General features: G+C 36.6%; 2 protein-coding genes across 4 annotated transcripts in view; both read right to left on the reverse strand.

The window, feature by feature from the left end:
• Window positions 1–593, reverse strand: part of LOC129372661 (complement receptor type 2-like) — a 64457-nt gene extending 63864 nt beyond the window's left edge. Inside the window, exon 1 of the mRNA XM_055050078.1 lies at window positions 363–593. Coding sequence (XP_054906053.1) covers window positions 363–435 — 73 coding nt within the window. The 5' untranslated portion in view covers window positions 436–593. The remainder of the gene's footprint in view (window positions 1–362) is intronic.
• A 4248-nt stretch (window positions 594–4841) lies between these two features.
• On the reverse strand, window positions 4842–19013 carry LOC129372779 (complement receptor type 2-like). 3 transcript variants are annotated; one of them, XM_055050284.1, is made up of 12 exons: window positions 18788–19013; window positions 16603–16788; window positions 16411–16462; window positions 14833–14903; window positions 14561–14743; window positions 13280–13465; window positions 13040–13139; window positions 9647–9717; window positions 6861–6899; window positions 6706–6757; window positions 5240–5315; window positions 4842–4974 (listed from the first exon to the last, which is right to left on the reverse strand). In XM_055050284.1, exons 1-11 carry the CDS (start codon window positions 18858–18860, stop codon window positions 5258–5260), a joined length of 1071 nt encoding a protein of 356 aa, XP_054906259.1. In that variant the 5' UTR covers window positions 18861–19013; the 3' UTR covers window positions 4842–4974; window positions 5240–5257. The 3 variants fall into 3 exon arrangements, 2 of the variants coding, with proteins under 2 accessions (XP_054906259.1, XP_054906258.1); XM_055050283.1 differs by having other exon boundaries at window positions 16363–16462; XR_008607289.1 differs by lacking the exons at window positions 4842–4974; window positions 5240–5315 and adding an exon at window positions 8487–8669 and having other exon boundaries at window positions 6709–6757; window positions 16363–16462.
• Between the last annotated feature and the right edge of the window lie 427 nt (window positions 19014–19440).

Here is a 19440-nt window from a genome sequence, read left to right on the forward strand (position 1 = left end):
TTAACATGATTCTACAACATAAGTTGAAAAATATGTTTTTATCAGTTATTTTGACTCGGTAGACATTATAGATCATATGACGAAACGTCCAGCAAATGTTTTGTCAAATCTTAATAAATGTCTGATGGACGTTTGCTGTTGATTTGACGCTCTGCGTCGTTATGACAACGTTAAGTGGACGTTGTCATAACGTTTAATGCTAGACGGGTAGTTGTTAAAGTTAAGGTTATTTTTAAATAAAAGTGTTCTTATTTGTCAAAGTGACCCTGACATCAAACAAAACGTAATATGTTTTTATATGTGACAACAAAAATAGTACAATATTATATCTTTGAAGCCGGTTTGGCCGGTGACGTACTGACCTGCAACGTTCCCGATAAATAGGCACAGGATAAGGAGTTTTCTCTGTCTGCCGATGTCAACTAAACCCTTCATAGATGTGGAAGGAAATACAAACCATCCGGATGAAGCTGCCTCTACATCAGTCCAACTTTAGTCATGGAAATGTGGTGTGTAGAGACGCTCCTCACGGTGGAAATGATTCTCCTTCCATTGAAGTCAATTCATTTTTTAAGTTACTAGAGGGAAATGAGGTGAGGTTGAAAATTTTCAAAATAAAAGTCTTGGTTTCCTAACAAATTACTGTTTTGGAATTCACTAATTCAAACAAACGACTTTCACAAGAATCCTAACCACGAAGCAATTTACATGCTTAATGACATTATGTCTCCAATGTCCTGAGTGGAATTTTGGACATTTGTATTTCACTTTGTTTCGAATACACCGTTGGATTTGTAGGATTTTATGTTTTTGCTGTAGAGATTTAAGGGGAGGTATGTGCTTCTTAGAGTCAAACATTCTTACAATCAAGAATCAAATAAAAAAAAAAGGCAAATAAAATTAATTAATCTTTGAGAATTCAAGTGTTAAGTGATGGCATAATCAGGACAGACATATATAATATATATATATATATATATATATATATATATATATATATATATATATATATATATATATATATATATATATATATATATTATAAAATTCCCTTCTCACCACGCGGGTGGTTCTTATCCTCTGAGCTCGGGTCCTCTACCAGAGGCCTGGGAGCTTGAGGGTTCTGCGCAGTATCTTGGCTGTGCCAAGGACTGCACATTTCTGGACTGAGATGTCTGATGTTGTTCCTGGGATCTGTTGTAGCCACTGCTCCAGTTGGGGGTTACTGCCCCGAGGGCCCCGATGACCACAGGCACCACTGTGGTCTTCACCTTCCAGGCCCTCTCCAGTTCTTCCCTGAGGCCCTGGTATTTCTCCAGTTTCTCGTGCTCCTTTTTCCTGATGTTGCAATCACTTGGTATTGTTACATCAACCACAACGGCTTTCCTCTGTTGTTTATCCACTACGACAATGGCTGGTTGGTTCGCCATTACCATTTTGTCTGTCTGGATCTGGAAGTCCCACAGGATCTTAGCTCTGGCATTCTCCACCACCTTTGGGGGTGTTTCCCACTTTGATCTCGGGGTTTCCAGTCCATATTCTGCACAGATGTTTCTGTACACTATGCCTGCCACTTGGTTATGTCGCTCCATGTACGCTTTCCCTGCCAGTATCTTGCACCCTGCTGTTATGTGCTGGACTGTCTCAGGGGCCTCCTTGCACAACCTACACCTTGGGTCTTGTCTGGTGTGGTAGATCTGGGCCTCTATTGCTCTGGTGTTTAGGGCCTGTTCCTGGGCGGCCAGGATGAGGGCCTCTGTGCTGTCCTTGAGTCCAGCTTTTTCCAGCCATTGGTAGGATTTACTGATATCAGCCACTTGGGTTATTTGCTGGTGGTACATCCCATGTAGGGGCTTGTCCTCCCATGATGGTATCTCTGGCACCTCAACCTCCGTTCCCTGTTGTCTGAGACATTCACTGAGCACATTGTCTGTTGAGGCTTTGTCCCTGATGTATTTATGGATCTTAGTTGTTTCGTCCTGGACAGTGGTTCTCACACTCACTAGTCCTCTGCCTCCTTCCTTGCGGCTCGTGTACAGTCTCAGGGTGCTGGATTTGGGGTGGAACCCTCCAGGCATGGTTAGTAGCTTTCTAGTCTTAATATCTGTGGCTTTTATCTCCTCCTTTGGCCAGCTAATTATTCCAGCAGGGTATCTGATTACTGACAGGGCATAGCTGTTTATCGCACAGATTTTGTTCTTGCCATTGAGCTGGCTTCTCAGGACTTGCCTTATTCGTTGGAGGTATTTAGCTGTGGCTCCTTTCCTTGTGGCCTCATCGAGGTTGCATTTGCTTGTGGTATACCTAGGTACTTGTAACTGTCCTCTATGTCTGCTATTGTTCCTTGTGGGAGTGAGACTCCTTCTGTGCGGATCACCTTCCCCCTCTTTGTGATCAGCCGACCACACTTCTCTAGTCCGAATGAGATCCCAATGTCAGTGCTGTAGATCCTGGTGGTGTGGATCAGTGAGTCGATGTCTCGCTCATTCTTGGCATACAGCTTGATGTCATCCATGTAGAGGAGGTGACTGATGTTGGCCCCATTTTTGAGTCGGTATCCGTAGCCAGTCTTGTGATAATTTGGCTGAGGGGGTTCAGGCCTATGCAGAACAGTAGCGGGGGACAGAGCATCTCCTTGGTATATGCCACATTTGATGGACACTTGTGCAAGTGGTTTGCAGTTGGCTTCAAGGGTGGTTTTCCACAGCTTCATCGAGTTTGCAATGAAGGCTCTCAGAATCCTATATATATATATATATATAATATATATATAGATATATATATATATATATATGTATATATATTATGTATATATATATATATAATATATATAATATATATATATATATATACATATATATATATATATATAACTATATATATATATATATTTATTAATATATATATATAACTATATATATATATATATATATATATATATATATATAAAAGAAAATTTTACATTTTAAAGATGATTTGTAATCTTTCTCAATAAAATGGTTTTGTTAATATTCTGCATACCAGACTAAAAACCCACAGTAAACAATCATGAAAAGAAAGAATCTTCACTATCCTCCAATGCAGACTGTAAACTGTATTAAACCCACTGTATCATTCCTCAACAACTTGGATTATATGTCAGTCCTGATAAAACATCACATAACAGAAAAACCTGGAAACTCACAGGCGTAATATTTATGAAGACATTTTTTCAATGACTGAAATAATTTAGAACATAAGTAGAAAAAGTGTTTACAACACATTTAGTAGAAATAAAAGAGATTAAGTGAAATAAAGTATTTTCAATATTTTAGTGATTATGTCAGAGTAATTATAAAAACGCTCTCTTTGCCTGTGCAGCATATCTTCCCCTTCTCTCATTACTGACTTTCCTGTTTAACTGATCTCACCTAAAGGCCACTACAGCCAATGAAACTGTTAAGAAAACGTGCATCTAAAAATTAAACTTTGAAACAATACAATAGCCTTCATGATGTTTAGTTTTCTTCTTTTGAAGTGAAAACAAATATAAGTTGATAAAAGGGAGACTGCTTGTTTTATCCAAGGCGTGGTAAGGCGCTCAGAGTTCGGCAGTCCTTCATCTGTAGTAAATGTCCCAACAGCTGGGTCCAGTTCCAACTGAGAAAGAAACAGATGAGAAACCAAAGACTAACTGTTTAATCAGAGTTGCATTTTGATTGTGGTGGGGAAAAAATGACAATCGGATCAAGAGCTGTTTCTTCTTGCTTCAAAATGAAAATCATATTTATACTTAATGATTCACACAGAAAATTACAAGAAGAAAAATGAAGAAGTTAAAACAGTTTAAACAAGATTGTTTGGTATTGTGATGGTCTTAGGTCAAAAAGTACATGAAATGGATACCTGAATGAAGAAGGATACTTAAAGCGGGTGAAACTGTAATGGCTCCAACGTCAGCTCTTCTCTGTGTGAGTCTCTCCAGAATGAAATGGAGTTTAGGCGAAAATTCAACCTGGGAGACTCGATCCAGCTGACATTCATCTCGCAATCGCCACGTCCTACCTCAACCAATCAGGGCTGGAGCAACTCTCCGCTTCGAGCCTATCATCATCCAGGACAATCTTCAAAAGCCAAGCTATCAGAGGGTCGACCCGCTCGTCGCTGTGCACAACCCACCTCTTCCCCTCTTCTCCACCTCCGTTCTGATGGATGTTTCCTGGATCCTTCTACTCCCAGCTCCACCACCGGTTTTTGGCCCCGGGGACGACTGTCCGAGCTCGGCCGAGCTGATGTCCTGCCCGCGGTGATCCGCGACTCCCAGTCTTCAGCCGGGGCCGAGCGCCAAAGATTCTGTAGTATCATTAAATCTCTAACTGCTTTCTCTTCTCTGTGTGAGTTTCTACAGATTAAATTATCTTTACATATGAATACTACATACACTACACTCATTCTTCTATTGTCAGAAAGAGAAGATTTTTAACTATCTTATCTGAAAATGTTTCATTTTAAGGATGATGATTTGAAATCTTTCTCAAAAAATGGTTTGTTATTGTTCTGTATAGTAGACAAAAATCCGAAAGTAATCGTTCATGAAAAGAAAGAATTTTCACCAGCCACCATTGAAGTTTGTAAACTGAATTAACCCCATTGTGTTGTTCATGGACAACTTGGATTATGTATCTGTCCTTATAAAACATCACAAAACAGAAAAACCTGAAAACTTGCAGGCTTACTAGTCATCAAGAACTCTAAGATGAGTGTGTTTTTTAATAATTAAAATAATTTCTAACTTAAATAGAAAAAAAAAATGGTTCACAAAGTAATTAGTAGAAACAAACAATAAATATTTTCAAATTTTTACTAATTTGGTAAAACCAATTACTGTATAAAACGATGCAGACGTCAAAGGCTTATCCAAGGCTTGGTAAGGCGCTCAGAGTTCGGCAGTCCTTCATCTGTAGTAAATGTCCCAACAGCTGGGTCCAGTTCCAACTGAGAAAGAAACACATATAAGAAACCAAGGACTGACTGTTTAATCAGAGATGCATTTTGATTGTGGTGGGAAAAAATGACAATCGGATCAAGAGCTATTTCTTCTTGCTTCAAAATGAAAATCATGTTTATATTTTATACTTAAAAATTACAATATATTTTATACTTAAAATTACAAGAAGAAAAACGAACAAGTTAAAACAATTTAAACAGGATTGTTTGGTATTCTGATGGTCTTAGGTCAAAAAATACATAAAATGAATACCTGAATGAAGAAGGATACTTAAAGAGTGTGGAACTGTAATGGCTCCAACATCAGCTCTTCTCGAGTTTCATGTGAACTATAGGGTCATCAATTAAGAAATTTGTGTAAGAATTATTGGACAGTTCATTTTTTTAAATTAAAAGTTAACTAATTAATGCATTTGTAACTAGCATTCCATGGAATTAAAGGTTAGTCATTTTAATAAAAATATTTTTGAATAAAAAATACCAGTCAATTTAGACAAAATCAAGGCTGCCTTTTACCCAATTGTAGATTAGCAAACACTTAGCCACCTTGAAGGAAGCAGTGATCATTGACCAGTCTAAACTTTGTGTCTTGTATCTTCACATCAAGAATAGGTGACAAGAAAAAAAATCCTGAACATCTTTCAGCCTGGCTAAAACTTTACGAGGCTATTTATAAAGCTTTATGACTCCAGTGAAGTACACAGGCAGTCATTATAATCAACCGTGCAAAACTTGGTATGGTGGAGAAGCGTCACAGAAGTGGCCAACAAGCTAAACCTACTCCAAAAGCATATTGTACGACATTGTAACGACTTATCAAAAGCATCTTTAATGCACCTGCCTCTGAAGGTTAGAGTTTGTGACTCAACAATAGTAAAGAATCTAGACAAAAATGGCTTCTATGGCGGAGTTTAAGCCCAAGAGACATGGGCTTAAATGTCTCTTGAGCTTAAACAGGTTGTTATTGCTATAAAAACCATTAACATACTGGTAATTCTAAAAAGAGTGTCAAATTTTCTCCAAAGCAATGTAAAAAGCCTGTTGGTACATGTGAATTCAGATGTCCTAATTTCTTTCTTTCCCAACAAAATCATAACTTAAAAGTTGTTGTTTTTCTTTTACATTTTCTGAGGTTTTTATTATAATTGGTTTGATGATATAAAACATTTGTGTAACAAAAATGAGAAATCTTTAAATGGATTGTATTTAGTTTCAAGGAAAGAATCTCAAACATTATTACACAGTAGTTAATGTGCATTTTCCTCTTTGGCTGTATTTCTTATTTTCACCCAGTTACACAGACATTAACAGCTAAATTTTAAACAGGGTAACCTTCCTAAGTGTTTTTACATTAGTCTGTTATTAAAAACTAACAAACACAATAAAATCCTTGAAGATGAATGCTAGGATATTGTTTCTGTTTTTATTTTTCAGTTAATTTAACACTAAAATGGAATCAAAAAATTAGATATGGGCAAAGTAAGAAAATAAAATGCAGCACTTTCAGACCTCAAATAATGCAAAGAAATCAAGTACATATTCATTTAGAAACAATACGTTCCTGAGTTATGTTTTAACTCAGGAAAATTTCAGAACTCTATATTTGGTGGAATAATAATGAGGTTTTCAGTGGGGGTCAGTGCATTGGTTTCTTAATTTTTTTCAGAGCTGTATATAAAAATATCCAGTTGTTTGTAAGTTTAAAATACAATCTCTCACCATCGCCTCCAAATACAAAAGATGTTGAAAATAAATCCAACTGAACAGCCAACTGTGAAGGAAATGAAAGAAAGAATAGAATTTTTGATAATTTTGCATTTCAGCCACAAAAAATGATAAAATTCATTTCAAAGAGACACTTTAATTTATATTACCTGCCGCAAATATTAACACCGGGGTTACAAGTCTATGTTCTGCAAAGATAAAATAATGTTAAAACCAAACCCAAGAGATTTGCTCTTTCGATAAGAGCAAAACTAAAGATGTTGCTCTTTTCTTTGGATCTCAAAATACTCTGGTCTGCAAGTACAAAACAGTGTAGTAAATGGATTTACAAAATTACAGCAAAGATCCAATTAAGTATTTATAAGGAAAACATCAACATAGTTCAATATGCACAATTCTTCAGAAAACTAATGAAAAATTACTCCTGCTTAGGTCAAGACACATCCACTTATGATTCTCCAAACATGCCATGTTACTTCTGCGATTCTTTCGTAATGCAGTGACTCACCAAGGTCGTCTCCAGACCGGTGATCAATGTAGAAGTTTTCAACTTCTGTATTGTTTGAGAAATCTATAATTTATTTACTGCTGAGGTACACAGAAAATTCACTTGATTGAAAAGGACTGAGAAAAAAAAAATAGAAAAAAAAATGTTTTAAAAGAAAAGTTTTGATACTTTTTAATAAGGTGGATGCTGATGCACTGATTGTAGTAATAGTTTCATCAGATATTTTGTAGACTTTAAATGACAAAGTTAGCATAAATCTTATTTATTTTCTAATTTGGATAAAATACGTTTCCCCCAAATTTTTGACCATTTCTCATTTTTCACAAATAAATACATTTTTGTTTGGAATTTTGGAGACATGTTTTCAGTATTTCATAGAATCAAAGTTCAATGTCCATGCTGTACAGTCTCAGACTGTCATTGGACATCAATATATAACATACCAAATTGCTGGGCGCTATTAGTTTTGAGTCTGACAAAAGAAACTGTGCCACCTAGTGGTGAGTTTTTTCACCATTTCAGCAGCTGCAAAATGGTGAAAGCGAGTAGAGGCTTCTCAACAGTGTGCTGCTGGTGCCCACAGTTTCTGTTGCTGATGTGCATTGCTGACTTATTGCCACACATCCCCATCTTCATCTTCTAAATGACTGCTTAATAAAGACTAAGAAAAGGAAATCCATACCCACTTTATATCCTGATTGACATTCAGTGACGAATGTACTACATCCATCAGACTTGCATTATTCAGTAGATCCTCATCTACTATTCATTTTACCCAAACATAAACCTATAAAAAGTAAAATCAGAGAAAATTATAATTCTAAGTAGTCTCTTAATTGTATATATATTTACATCTCTGCAGTTCCCTGTCAAAGGGAGAATGCAGAGTGTGTTTCACCCTGAAGTCACAAGGGCATTTATTTAGAGGTTCTGTAGAGGAGGGTCCGATGAATAGGTGAACGTCAGATTCAGAACGAGCAGTACTGTTTTTGTCCTGGTATGTGTGCTGGAGTTCGATTTGGAGAGGACATTTAACCTTGGGAAACGTACACTGGGAGCATGGCGTACCAGGTCCTTCGCTACGGTGTGTTAAGTCCATGTGTGACTGGTGTCAGAGCTTGCTCTGTATGATGATCAAAGGCGGGGCTCAATTCCTATGAGATTTGGACTATGCTGAGTTTGCACATTGTCACCAATTCTGTTCATAAAATTTATAAACAGAATTTGTAGATGCAGCCAAGATGTTTAGGGGATTTGTTTTGATGACCTTAGGATTGTGTCTCTGCTCTCTGAAGATTATGTGGTCCAATTGGCTTCCTGCTTTTGCTGGAGTGGTTCGCAGCTGAGTATGAAGCAGCTGGGATAACGATCAGTGCCTCCAAATCCAAGGGTAGAGTGCCTTCTCCAGGTCATGGAAGGGATCCTACCCCAAGTAGAGGCGTCTAAGTATCTTGGGAAATTGTTCACAAATTAGGAACAATTGAAAAGGAGAATAAAAAAGGTAGATTAGTGCAATTTAAACAGTGAAGTAGGCATGGTGCCGGTCACTCTTTGTGCAGAGAGAACTGAGTCAAAAGGTGACGCATTTGATTTATTAGTCAACCTTTGATCCTACCCTTATCAATTGTCATAAGCTTTGGGTCATGACTGAAAGAATTAGATTATGGACACAAGTGGCTAAAATTTTCTCTGCAGGGTATCTGGCCGCTCTCTTTGAGGTAGGATGACAAGTTAGGTCATCCAGGAGGGACTCAAACTAGAGCCACTACTTCCCAACATTGACAAGACCAGTTGAGGATGCTCGGGGTTTTCTAGCTAGTATGCCTCCTGGACGCATCCCTAGTGATGTGTTACAGACACGTCCTACTCAGTGGGAAACCATAGGAAGAATCAGAACTTGCTGGAGGGACTCTGTCACTGGCGTGGGAATGCCTTGGGATTCCAACAGAGAAGCTGGACCAGGTTGCTGGAGAGAGGGAAATCTGGGACTCCCTACTGAGGCTGCTACCCCCACGACCCGACTCAATATATAGATGTGGTAAGGAAATCTCTAAAGGGGACAAATTATTTTTCATTGAACTTTATATTGTCCTCCAGTGAATGTGTCACAAAGTAACATAAAAATGCAAATCTATGCAAAAATATTCTTGTTATGTATTCTATAAGTTGTTTTGTTGCAGGAGTAAATGAAATACTTTTTGTTGTAATTTTGCCTACTGTGGTCTATTATGAGACAAAGGATTCAGCTGCAATCATCCTGAGTTCATGTCTTCTGCATTTTGATATATTCTAAATATGCAACATGAAGCTAATTTTAATTTGGCATGAACAACACACTTTATCTATAAGTGACATTCATCCACCATCGATTTGTTTATAGGTTTAGTTCTTAGTAATCATCTATGTTGCAAACTTTTACCTATTTACCTTCACAATTTGCAGGTCCAAACCATCCTGTGTCAAGGCACTGTTTGGAGCTCGGTCCATTGAGCCGGTAACTGCATAAAGAAAAAAAAAGTCATAAAGACTGATAGAGTCTGTTCGACTATAAGAAGAGTTCAGCTGATGAATAACATTTAATAATGAAAGATTATGCTACTAATTTTACATTTTCTATTTACTTTTCATAGTCATTGTTTTCTGACAGGATGCAAAAACTCAACCTTTAAGGCTGTAGTAGGCTATGTTCCTTCTCAAAATAGCGATGGCTATATAATCTTTTTTATGAAAGAGAAACTTTTGTTTTGCTTTAAAGTAAAATTGCACAGCATAGATGCACATCTCTCCATGCTGCCTATATTGCACATTTGAACATAGGGAGAAAGAATCAGGAGAGTTTTGTTAACTTGCTTCTCTCATGGAGCATTGTAATGGGGTGAGACATAACATAATGCATGTTGCTCCCTGTCATAAAGGGGGGAAAAAAATAACAATAAAGCAAAACAACATGTCTGCAAAATAAAATGATTGAAGGCAGATTTCTAGTTTCTGTTACTAGTTTAACATTATCTAATACATAACTGACACACAGAAAGGTTATGTCTAACTACTCATAAAACAAACAAAACTCTCTTCTGCAGTTCACAAAAGAATAAAGGATTACCTATAAGAGCTAATTAATAACCCAAAATAATAAAATTTGGTTAAATATCTGCATTTTAACAGTTTGCTGCAGACAAAATGTCAACATAGGCTTCTATCTTCTACTATTAGGTTATTTTCAGATACAAATATGTTTGCATCAGATTTACATAAAGACTGGGAGGAAGGAACAAAGCATGCCCTAAGTGCTTTTTTCATCAGCAGATTGATGGAAGGTTAGGAGAGTGAAAAAGCCCCCGTACTGGATGTGGCACTATCAATTAATCCAAGAGTTACTAATTGATTACTAATATGTGGATTGCAATTTTCTTCAATCAAATAATACCACCATTAATCCATCCATCCATTTTTGTCTTACACCCTTATCCCATCAAGGTCGGGATGGGTGCAGGCGCCTATCTCCAGCTGTCAACGGTTAATCAATTATGAAAAATAAGTTTTCAACAATGTTTTTATTGTAGGTAATATTATTAATAGACTTATATGAGATATTAATATTGATTGTAAACCGTTTTAATGTAAACTCTCCTAATAATAAATCACATAACAACTGCATAAAATATGTGCAAATTGCACTGGAGATAAAATAATAGTTCTTCAACCTATTCCACCTGTCTTTAGCAACCATTGCGAAAAGGTCATTCATACTCCCTCATAAGATATGTTTTACTCACGGTGAAAAAAGTAGTAATTTTTATTAATATATTAAATATTTGAATTTTAACTCAGGTGTTTAACCCAGATTTTCTTTACTGAATATTCACACATACAATAAAAGCACTGAATTGAACTCATAACGCAATAAATTTCTATAAAACTTAAATCTGAAAAAATTATAAACAGCTCCATAAACCTTATATTACTCAGTTCAACTCAGTTAATGTTAAATTTTATCTTGACATGTATTTGTACAAATTTTACTGGCTCTAAAGTTTGTTTGTTTTTTAGATGTGCAGGCATATCTAGATGTAGATCCTGACAACGATTGAAATGCTACATATTACATAAATACTGGTATTGAGGCAATGAACATGTTAGTGTCCCTTATGATTTGGGGCACATTCATACCTAACACATTTGGTCTGGTTTAAACAGATCAAAGTTCGTTTCCCCTTGTGATGGTTCGAGTTAAAACACGAGGAGTCACCGGACATATTGAGAAATTTTTGTTGTTGTTGTTTTAACCCAAAAATCATAAATGATAAAAGATAAACTGAGCTCATAAAAGATTCAAAGAAACAAAACTGAATTCAGGCAAAAAGTGTAAGCAAACTAGCTGCACAAACATAACTGATCTAACAAAGAAAAGACACACAGGGGTTTATATACTGGCTGACACAGTAGGGGTAAATAAAAGAATACATATAACAAAACAACAAATAGTGCTGCTAAGTTTGGCTAACGTAAAGACATAAAAATTAAAATAAAAAATATTAAACTTTAAATACTAATGTTCACTTAAATACGAAAGTTATCGAAACAAAAACCTCCAATTAACATTTATACTTATTGAGTCCTGGCTATCATCTTTTGTCTGGTATCTCGAGGCAGGTAAGTACAACATAGGGTTATGGCCATGGATTTGGCCATCACCAACTGGACCAACTGCGACCAAACCGAGTTGGTCCAGACCTTTTATGGAGGTGTGAAGACAGTCATGCGAATCCTGGTGTGAACCAAACAACCAGACTGAGACTAATTTTTTGAGGTGCTCTCTTGACTTGCAGTAAATTGGCCTCAAAATCTAGGTCTCAGTTTGATTAAAGTGAAATCTGGAACAATATTTTTTAGGTTCTCTTTCCGCTTTCAAACAAATTCTTGTATGGTTCGTCTTGGGTGCAAATCAAATACATAAAATATGCATCTTTTTAGACTACACAATTCCTTGTTGGTCAGTATTATGGTAAAAATGAACACATCAGAGTTGCCTGCACTTCCATATGTGGTGATTTTAATGAACTTGTACCTGTTCTCCTGTTTTCTGCTTAGCAATGCTGTTGCCAGTTTGTGTTGGGTCAGCGCAGGTGGAACAAACACATTTGCAAACTCTGTTTCAAAATTATTAATATTCCATCGCTATTCCTGTGTCAAGTGAACTGCTGTTGATGTTCAAAATTATATTGGTTACTCAAATAGGGGAAGTGTGAATGCACATCCAGACACACCAAGAAAGCAAACTCTGAGCTGCCTCAAAATCTAGGTCTCAGTTTGATTAAAGTGAAATCTGGAACAATTTGTATGTGGATGCAAGAGGACTAGTGATCATTTAAAAAAGCAAGAAGGGAACCATGGCGCAAGGCACAATTGTTAAATATAACCAAAATAAAAGGAAGAAATGGCTCATGGTCTATTTCTAAAAACAAAAGAGAAATCTTAGAAGTGGATTTTGTTTACATTTTGTGAAGAAGATAGATGCACTCATGTCTTCTCAGCTTTTCATGTTATTTGTTCAGTAGGTCTGCAAAGGCACCACAGGCAATGGGGTGAAAAGGTTTTTTAGTTTGAATTGTTTAAAAAAGTACAGTATGAAAGCGAACCACAACAGTTAAAATGGAACAAATGTTGGAATTCTGGTCCTCATTTCTGAGCCCAGCAGACTGACGGGCGTGAAAAGAATGTTTTGAGTTCTTGCAAGTCAAGACATACACTTGATTTTCTGAAACAAAACAATGACATTGAAGCAGATAATCTAATTTAAATATTTGGAATCATACATACCCTTCTTCACAAGACATATAAACCTTTGCACCAAATAGAGTCCCCTTGCTGGTGTCAAATATCATGTGTGGTTGTGGTTCAGGGGGACCACAGTCTTTCCCTTTGATAAAAAGAAACAACAAAAACATAACAAGGAACAACAGTCATCAGTGTGATATTATCTTGAGCGAAGATGACAATGTAAAGCATGTTAGATAACTGTTTTTGTCAGATGTAAATTGCAAGTAAGACAGGACTCACGCCTGCAGGTGATGTCTGGCTTGGTCCACTTCCCATTGACGCAGGTCATCTCCCCAGTGCCATTTACTTTGTCATTTCCAACTCTACACTTATAACTGATCACAGTACCATTAGGGAATATTTGTATTTGAAGGAATTCCTTTCTGATAACTATGTATTTTCCATTTTTAGGTTTTTGACAATCAGCTAGAAAAAAACAAAAATGAAGAAAAATGACACAAAGACACATAAAAGCAAAGCTGTTATTGTGACTTTTGTTATTTTAAAATGACTCTCCAACATAAGTTGAAAAATATGTTAGTTGAAGTAGGGCTGGGGCATATGAGGAAAATCTAATATCCTGATATATTTTTGCTATGTGACGATACACAGTATAAAATATTCTTAAATGAGCTGCAATTTGATTTCAATCTGGAAAGACTCAGACGGAGAAAAGCGAAACCAGTAGAAGAGTTTATTGACATACAAATTAGTCTTTGGTGCAGGGGCCCCAGCTGAGGACATCAATTATCGCAAATAACAGACATCAGTGTAGGACAACATAAACCTGCCACAAAGACCACCTGCCCCCCATGAAGACTCATGTAGTAATTGTACATTTTCATACTTCCCATTAATAATTTTTATAACCTATAAATTACATCAGATCACATTGTCAGCTATTTTCTTCCCTATGTAATCACTGCTCGACTTACAATTCTCTCTAAGCTACGTTTATTGTTGACAATTTGAACTGGGCCCAAGTGTGCATCTGCGCCAATGCGCATTTGCCTCGAGCCCTGTCTTGTCACCTGGTTGTGGTCCTCCAAACTTTTGTGGGGACTGCTCCATATTTTCTTCACTGACCACACACGTTGTTAATAGCCAATCTGGGAACATGCATTGTAAACTAGCTAAGGCCATAAATCATTTTGTTCATAATTTGTCTATACTTAAGACTTGTTCCCATTCAAAAAATAAACAGTAAAAAAATAAAGATAATTTGTGTTTTAACTCATGCTATCGTTTGCTTTTTTCATTATGTTAGAATACCAGTGAGACTTGTTCAAAAACCTATAAAATATATGAAAACTAACTGTCAGTCATTTAGTTAGGTTTCCAACTCAGGATGAATCATTGTCAGTTTTCTACAGTGCAGTGGTGAAATGATAGGCTAGACAATGAGCAATTTTAAAAGTGGTTGAAAGACAGCTTACATTATTCACAAATGTATTTGCAAACTGTATATTGTCTTGGCCAAAAGATCTTCTGTGAAGCCTGAAATAAAGCATCAGAACTTACCGATGCATTGTGGTTGCTTAGAATCATATCTGCCAGTATGAGTACACCTAATGGTTTTATTCCCAATCAGGGTGTATCCTTTGCGACACGAGAAATGTATCGTTTGATTATAATGTGGTGCCTTGTGTGTTCTCCATGTATGTTTTCCATTTTCCACTTTGGTGGGTTTGAAACAATGAACAACTGAGAAAATGAGAAAAAGAGCATTTCTGTTTCAGGTACACAATGCTTTGGCCAACTGTGTTGAAAAAAAAAAGAATTCAAACACTTACTGGTACAACTTCCATGTCCAACCCAATGTGAGCCTAAGCACTTTTTGTAGCCCCATCCCATGACCCTGTAACTGCATAAACACAAAAGAAGTCATAAAGAATGACAGAATCTGATGAACCATAAATAAAATATTAGCTTGTCAGTAAGATTTAACATAAAAAACTTTGCAACTAATTTCATATTTTCTGTTTATTCACACAGTCATTGTTTGAAGACAGAATCCAGACAACCCCGTGCCTCTTTAAGTAGGCTACAGGCTTTCTTTCTTCCCAAAATAACACAGGCTATAATCTTCTTTTTAAAAAAGAGAAAGTTCTGTTTAAAACTACAGCATATATTCACATCCATCGTCTATATCTGCTTATCCAGGCAGACTTATAGGGGGTTCAAGTGTCTATCTTGCACCCCTGAAACATTTCAATGATTCCCTCATGCAGCAGTTTAATGGAGTGAGACATAATCCTAGCAATACATGTTGCTCAATGTCATAAAGTGAAGGAAAAAACTAGTAAAATAAAATATTAAACTGCTAAGTAAAATGCAGAAATATGTTTTTATATAATGCTGCACTTTAAAAAGATAAAATAATACAAAGCAATAATATTTCTTCAACCTGTTGCACCTATCTTCTGTTTACTCCTTCCTTACAGGGTATGCTTCAATAAACGTGATGAAAGAAATATTTTTTTATGTTTTAAATCCTTGATATTAAACTCAAGTTCACTTACAAAGGTTAACAAATGACCTGAACTCATAAAGCAACAAAAAATGTCTAACACCGCCAAAAGACATTGTGCTGCGAATTGCAATAAGCTTAGATGAGCATTTGAAATGCTGATTTGAGATGTTTTCATCTCAAATCACCGTACTCTGCTGCGGGAGGTCGGATGGAAAGGATGGAAATGATGGAAGCCTGAAGGAGTCGGAGGCTTTGAGGTGGAGAAGGGGCGGAGGTGGGTTGAGCATGGCTGGAAAGCGGGCGTTGCCTTCGATCACGGTCCTTATACAAAGAAGCTTGATCGTGATTGGCTGTGACGGGGCATTGTTCGATGGTGACAGGCTCCTGACTTATGAATGTGACACAGTGACTGGATGATGCAGGTGAGGCTGAAGAGCCTTCCAGTGTCAATTTACTTTGAGGCTTCATTTCAACTCAGTTAATTTCCGATGTGATACATTCAATGGGCACACACAGTAGAAAAGGTAATAAACGAAGTCTGCGTTGATGTCAAAAACGACTCAGTACTCAAATTTATGAACAAAATTTGATTGAGGAGCCACCTAGTGGCGGAAATAAAATACTACATATAAAAAAGCTTAAAAACGGAAAACCAAACTAGAGAGCTGAAAACAATTACAGTAACTGACTATCTTTTCTACACCACAATTGAACTGAGTCTACCAAACTATTAAGTGTAAAGTAACCCTTAATGGAGTTACTGAAAGTCAGGGCATAAACTTGATTTTCTGAGATAAAACAATGGCATTGAAGCAGATTATATAGTTTATATATTTGGAATCATATATACCCTTTTTCACAGGTTATATATGCGTATGCACCATACAGAGTCCCTTGCCTGAGGTTAAATATCATGTGTGGTTCTGGTACAGGGGGACCACAGTCTTTTCCTTTGATAAAAAGAAACAACAAAAACATAACAAGGAACAACAGTCATCAGTGTGATATTATCTTGAGCGAAGATGACAATGTAAAGCATGTTGGATAACTGTTTTTGTCAGATGTAAATTGCAAGTTAGACAGGACTCACGCCTGCACTTGATGTCTGGCTCGGTCCACTTGCCATTGACGCAGGTCATCTCCCCAGTGCCACTTACTTTCTCATTTCCACGTTTGCACTCATATGTGATCACAGTACCATGAGGGAAATGATGTTTTCGAAGGGATTCCTCTGTGAGAACTGTGAGCTCTCCAAACTCAGGTATGGGACAATCAGCTAGGATGAACCAAAAATGAAGAAAAATGACACAAAGACACACACACATAAAAGCAAAGCTGTTATTATGACTTTGGTTATTTTAACATGATTCTACAACATAAGTTGAAAAATATGTTAGTTGAACTAGAGTTGAGGGATATGAGAAAAATCTAATATTCTGACATATTTGTGCTCTATCACGATACATGGTGTAATGGAAAAAAAATTACAATAAAGTCACACCTGCTAGTCATGTCACATGAAAGGTTTGTGAACTCTGACCAAAAGAAATATTTGGGTTACATGTACGAGGTTGAAAGTTTATTTTTCACAGCTACATGAGAACCAGATCGTCTCACCCCTTTTTTTTCATTCCTTATCCTTGCATAAAAATTCATGTGTTGTCTCTGCCTGGGAGAGCTTGGCGAGCTTTTCATCCAGACTGGCTTGATTATTGATTGTCCAATGAGCTCTCTGTATTGTGCACAATATAAAGATAAACCTGATTGAGTGATTCTACCTGAACAGTGCTTGGAAATATTTTTTCTTCCCGCGACAACAGTATATATCACGATATTGGTAAATGAGATTAAATGCTATTTTAAACTATAGAACCCTTGCAGCATGATGTCACGCCCCCGCCCCCATTTCCCTGCTAGACTTAAATGTAAGCTCATGTAAAAATGGATTCAGTATTTTGCTACGATCTGTCTACACTACGAATATGTAGCCGGGGCATCTTGTCCTGGAAGTATGGTGCTGTGCACTCTTCCTCTTGCCCATATGAGGAATATGTGTTGGAGTGCAGCTGGTTTATTAGGGACACATGTAATCGACATTTACATTTAAAAGCAGGTAGATCATTGAGGGGATGAGAGCCCAGGCTGGTTCATCCAGACGTATGTTTAACATGAAGTGTGCGCTGGGTTTAGAATTATTTTGGATGCCTCCACGACTTTGTTGCCGGAATCTGACTCTGAGAGGTCGTACAGAGCTCCGTTAACTCTTTCACTTTGGAGAAGGTAAAGGCAGTTTATTGTTATTATTTGGCTATTTAAGGCATTTGTCTAATTCTATTTCTTATGTGTGCAGGTTAGCCTGTTGCTGTTTCAGTTTTAGTTTAGTTTCAATTACAGTGTTGTATCAAGTTCATAATTTTATAAAGTTTATAATTTCTTTTCTGGATAGTTATTGATCAAAGCATTTTATTTTATTTCTTTTTTTTTTTTTTTTTTGTCTAAGGAAAGGGGGTGGGGGGGGAGCTCTCTGGCTTGTTTGTGAAATAAAAGGACCAGTGCTGTCCCTGGGTTCCAGTTTTATGCAAATTGAAGAGACCAGTGGAAGGGGAGTTTTTCTTTTCTTTGCTTTATTCATCAGGGATTTTTGTGCGAGTGTGTTTTTGTTTGGGAACACTCAGGAGCATTTAGTGATATTTGTATTTTCTTTATTACTATTACCCCCCCTCCCCCCCCTCCAAGCAGTCTAACTTTATTTAATAACTAACTTAATTATGGTTTTTAGCTGTAAAGTTTCCAGGGGCAGCATACACTTCTAGTTTTAGTGTGATCAGTGTTGCTGACGTCAGTAATTCATTTTTAAGTCTCCAAAACCTTTTGGATTGATATTGATGCTCTGTACCAATTACTTTTTTCTAACCTGCATTGTGTCTTATGTACATACATCTATAGTAGATTCTTTATCAGTTATTTTGACTCGGTAGACATTATAGATCATATGACGAACAAGTTAACTGCGAACGTCCAGCAAATGTTTTGTCAAATCTTAATAAATGTCTGATGGACGTTTGCTGTTGATTTGACGCTCTGCGTCGTTATGACAACGTTAAGTGGACGTTGTCTGAACGTTGTTAAAGTTAAGGTTATTTTTAAATAAAAGTGTTCTTATTTGTCAAAGTGACCCTGACATCAAACAAAACGTAATATGTTTTTATATGTGACAACAAAAAAATAGTACAATATTATATCTTTGAAGCCGGTTTGGCCGGTGACGTACTGACCTGCAACGTTCCCGATAAATAGGCACAGGATAAGGAGTTTTCTCTGTCTGCCGATGTCAACTAAACCCTTCATAGATGTGGAAGGAAATACAAACCATCCGGATGAAGCTGCCTCTACATCAGTCCAACTTTAGTCATGGAAATGTGGTGTGTAGAGACGCTCCTCACGGTGGAAATGATTCTCCTTCCATTGAAGTCAATTCACTTTCTTTAGTTACTAGAGGGAAATGAGGTGAGGTTGAAAAATTTCAAAATAAAAGTCTTGGTTTCCTAACATAAGTTACTGTTTTGGAATTCACTAATTCAAACAAACAATTTTCACAAGAATCCTAACCACGAAGCAATTTACATGCTTAATGACATTGTGTAATTAATTGATTTATTAATTCATTGTAATTAATTAATTATCTAATCTTCTGAGTGGAATTTTGGACATTTGTATTTCACTTTGTTTTCAAATACAAACTGATAAACTGATCTTTGATAGATCTCCCTTCAAATTATGCACTAGGAGAGTAACTGATGAACTTTAAATACAGTGAGTGATGTTATTAGAATTTAGTAATATGCTTTTATAACATGTTATTGAAAAGAAGGAAGCCACAGCCAAAAAGGTAAATAACATTACAAAATATTTGTACACAACAAATTTG

Source organism: Poeciliopsis prolifica, unplaced genomic scaffold (genome assembly GCF_027474105.1).
Source record: "Poeciliopsis prolifica strain line A6 unplaced genomic scaffold, Auburn_PproV2 SCAFFOLD030, whole genome shotgun sequence".
In the NCBI taxonomy this organism is placed as follows: Eukaryota; Metazoa; Chordata; class Actinopteri; order Cyprinodontiformes; family Poeciliidae; genus Poeciliopsis; species Poeciliopsis prolifica.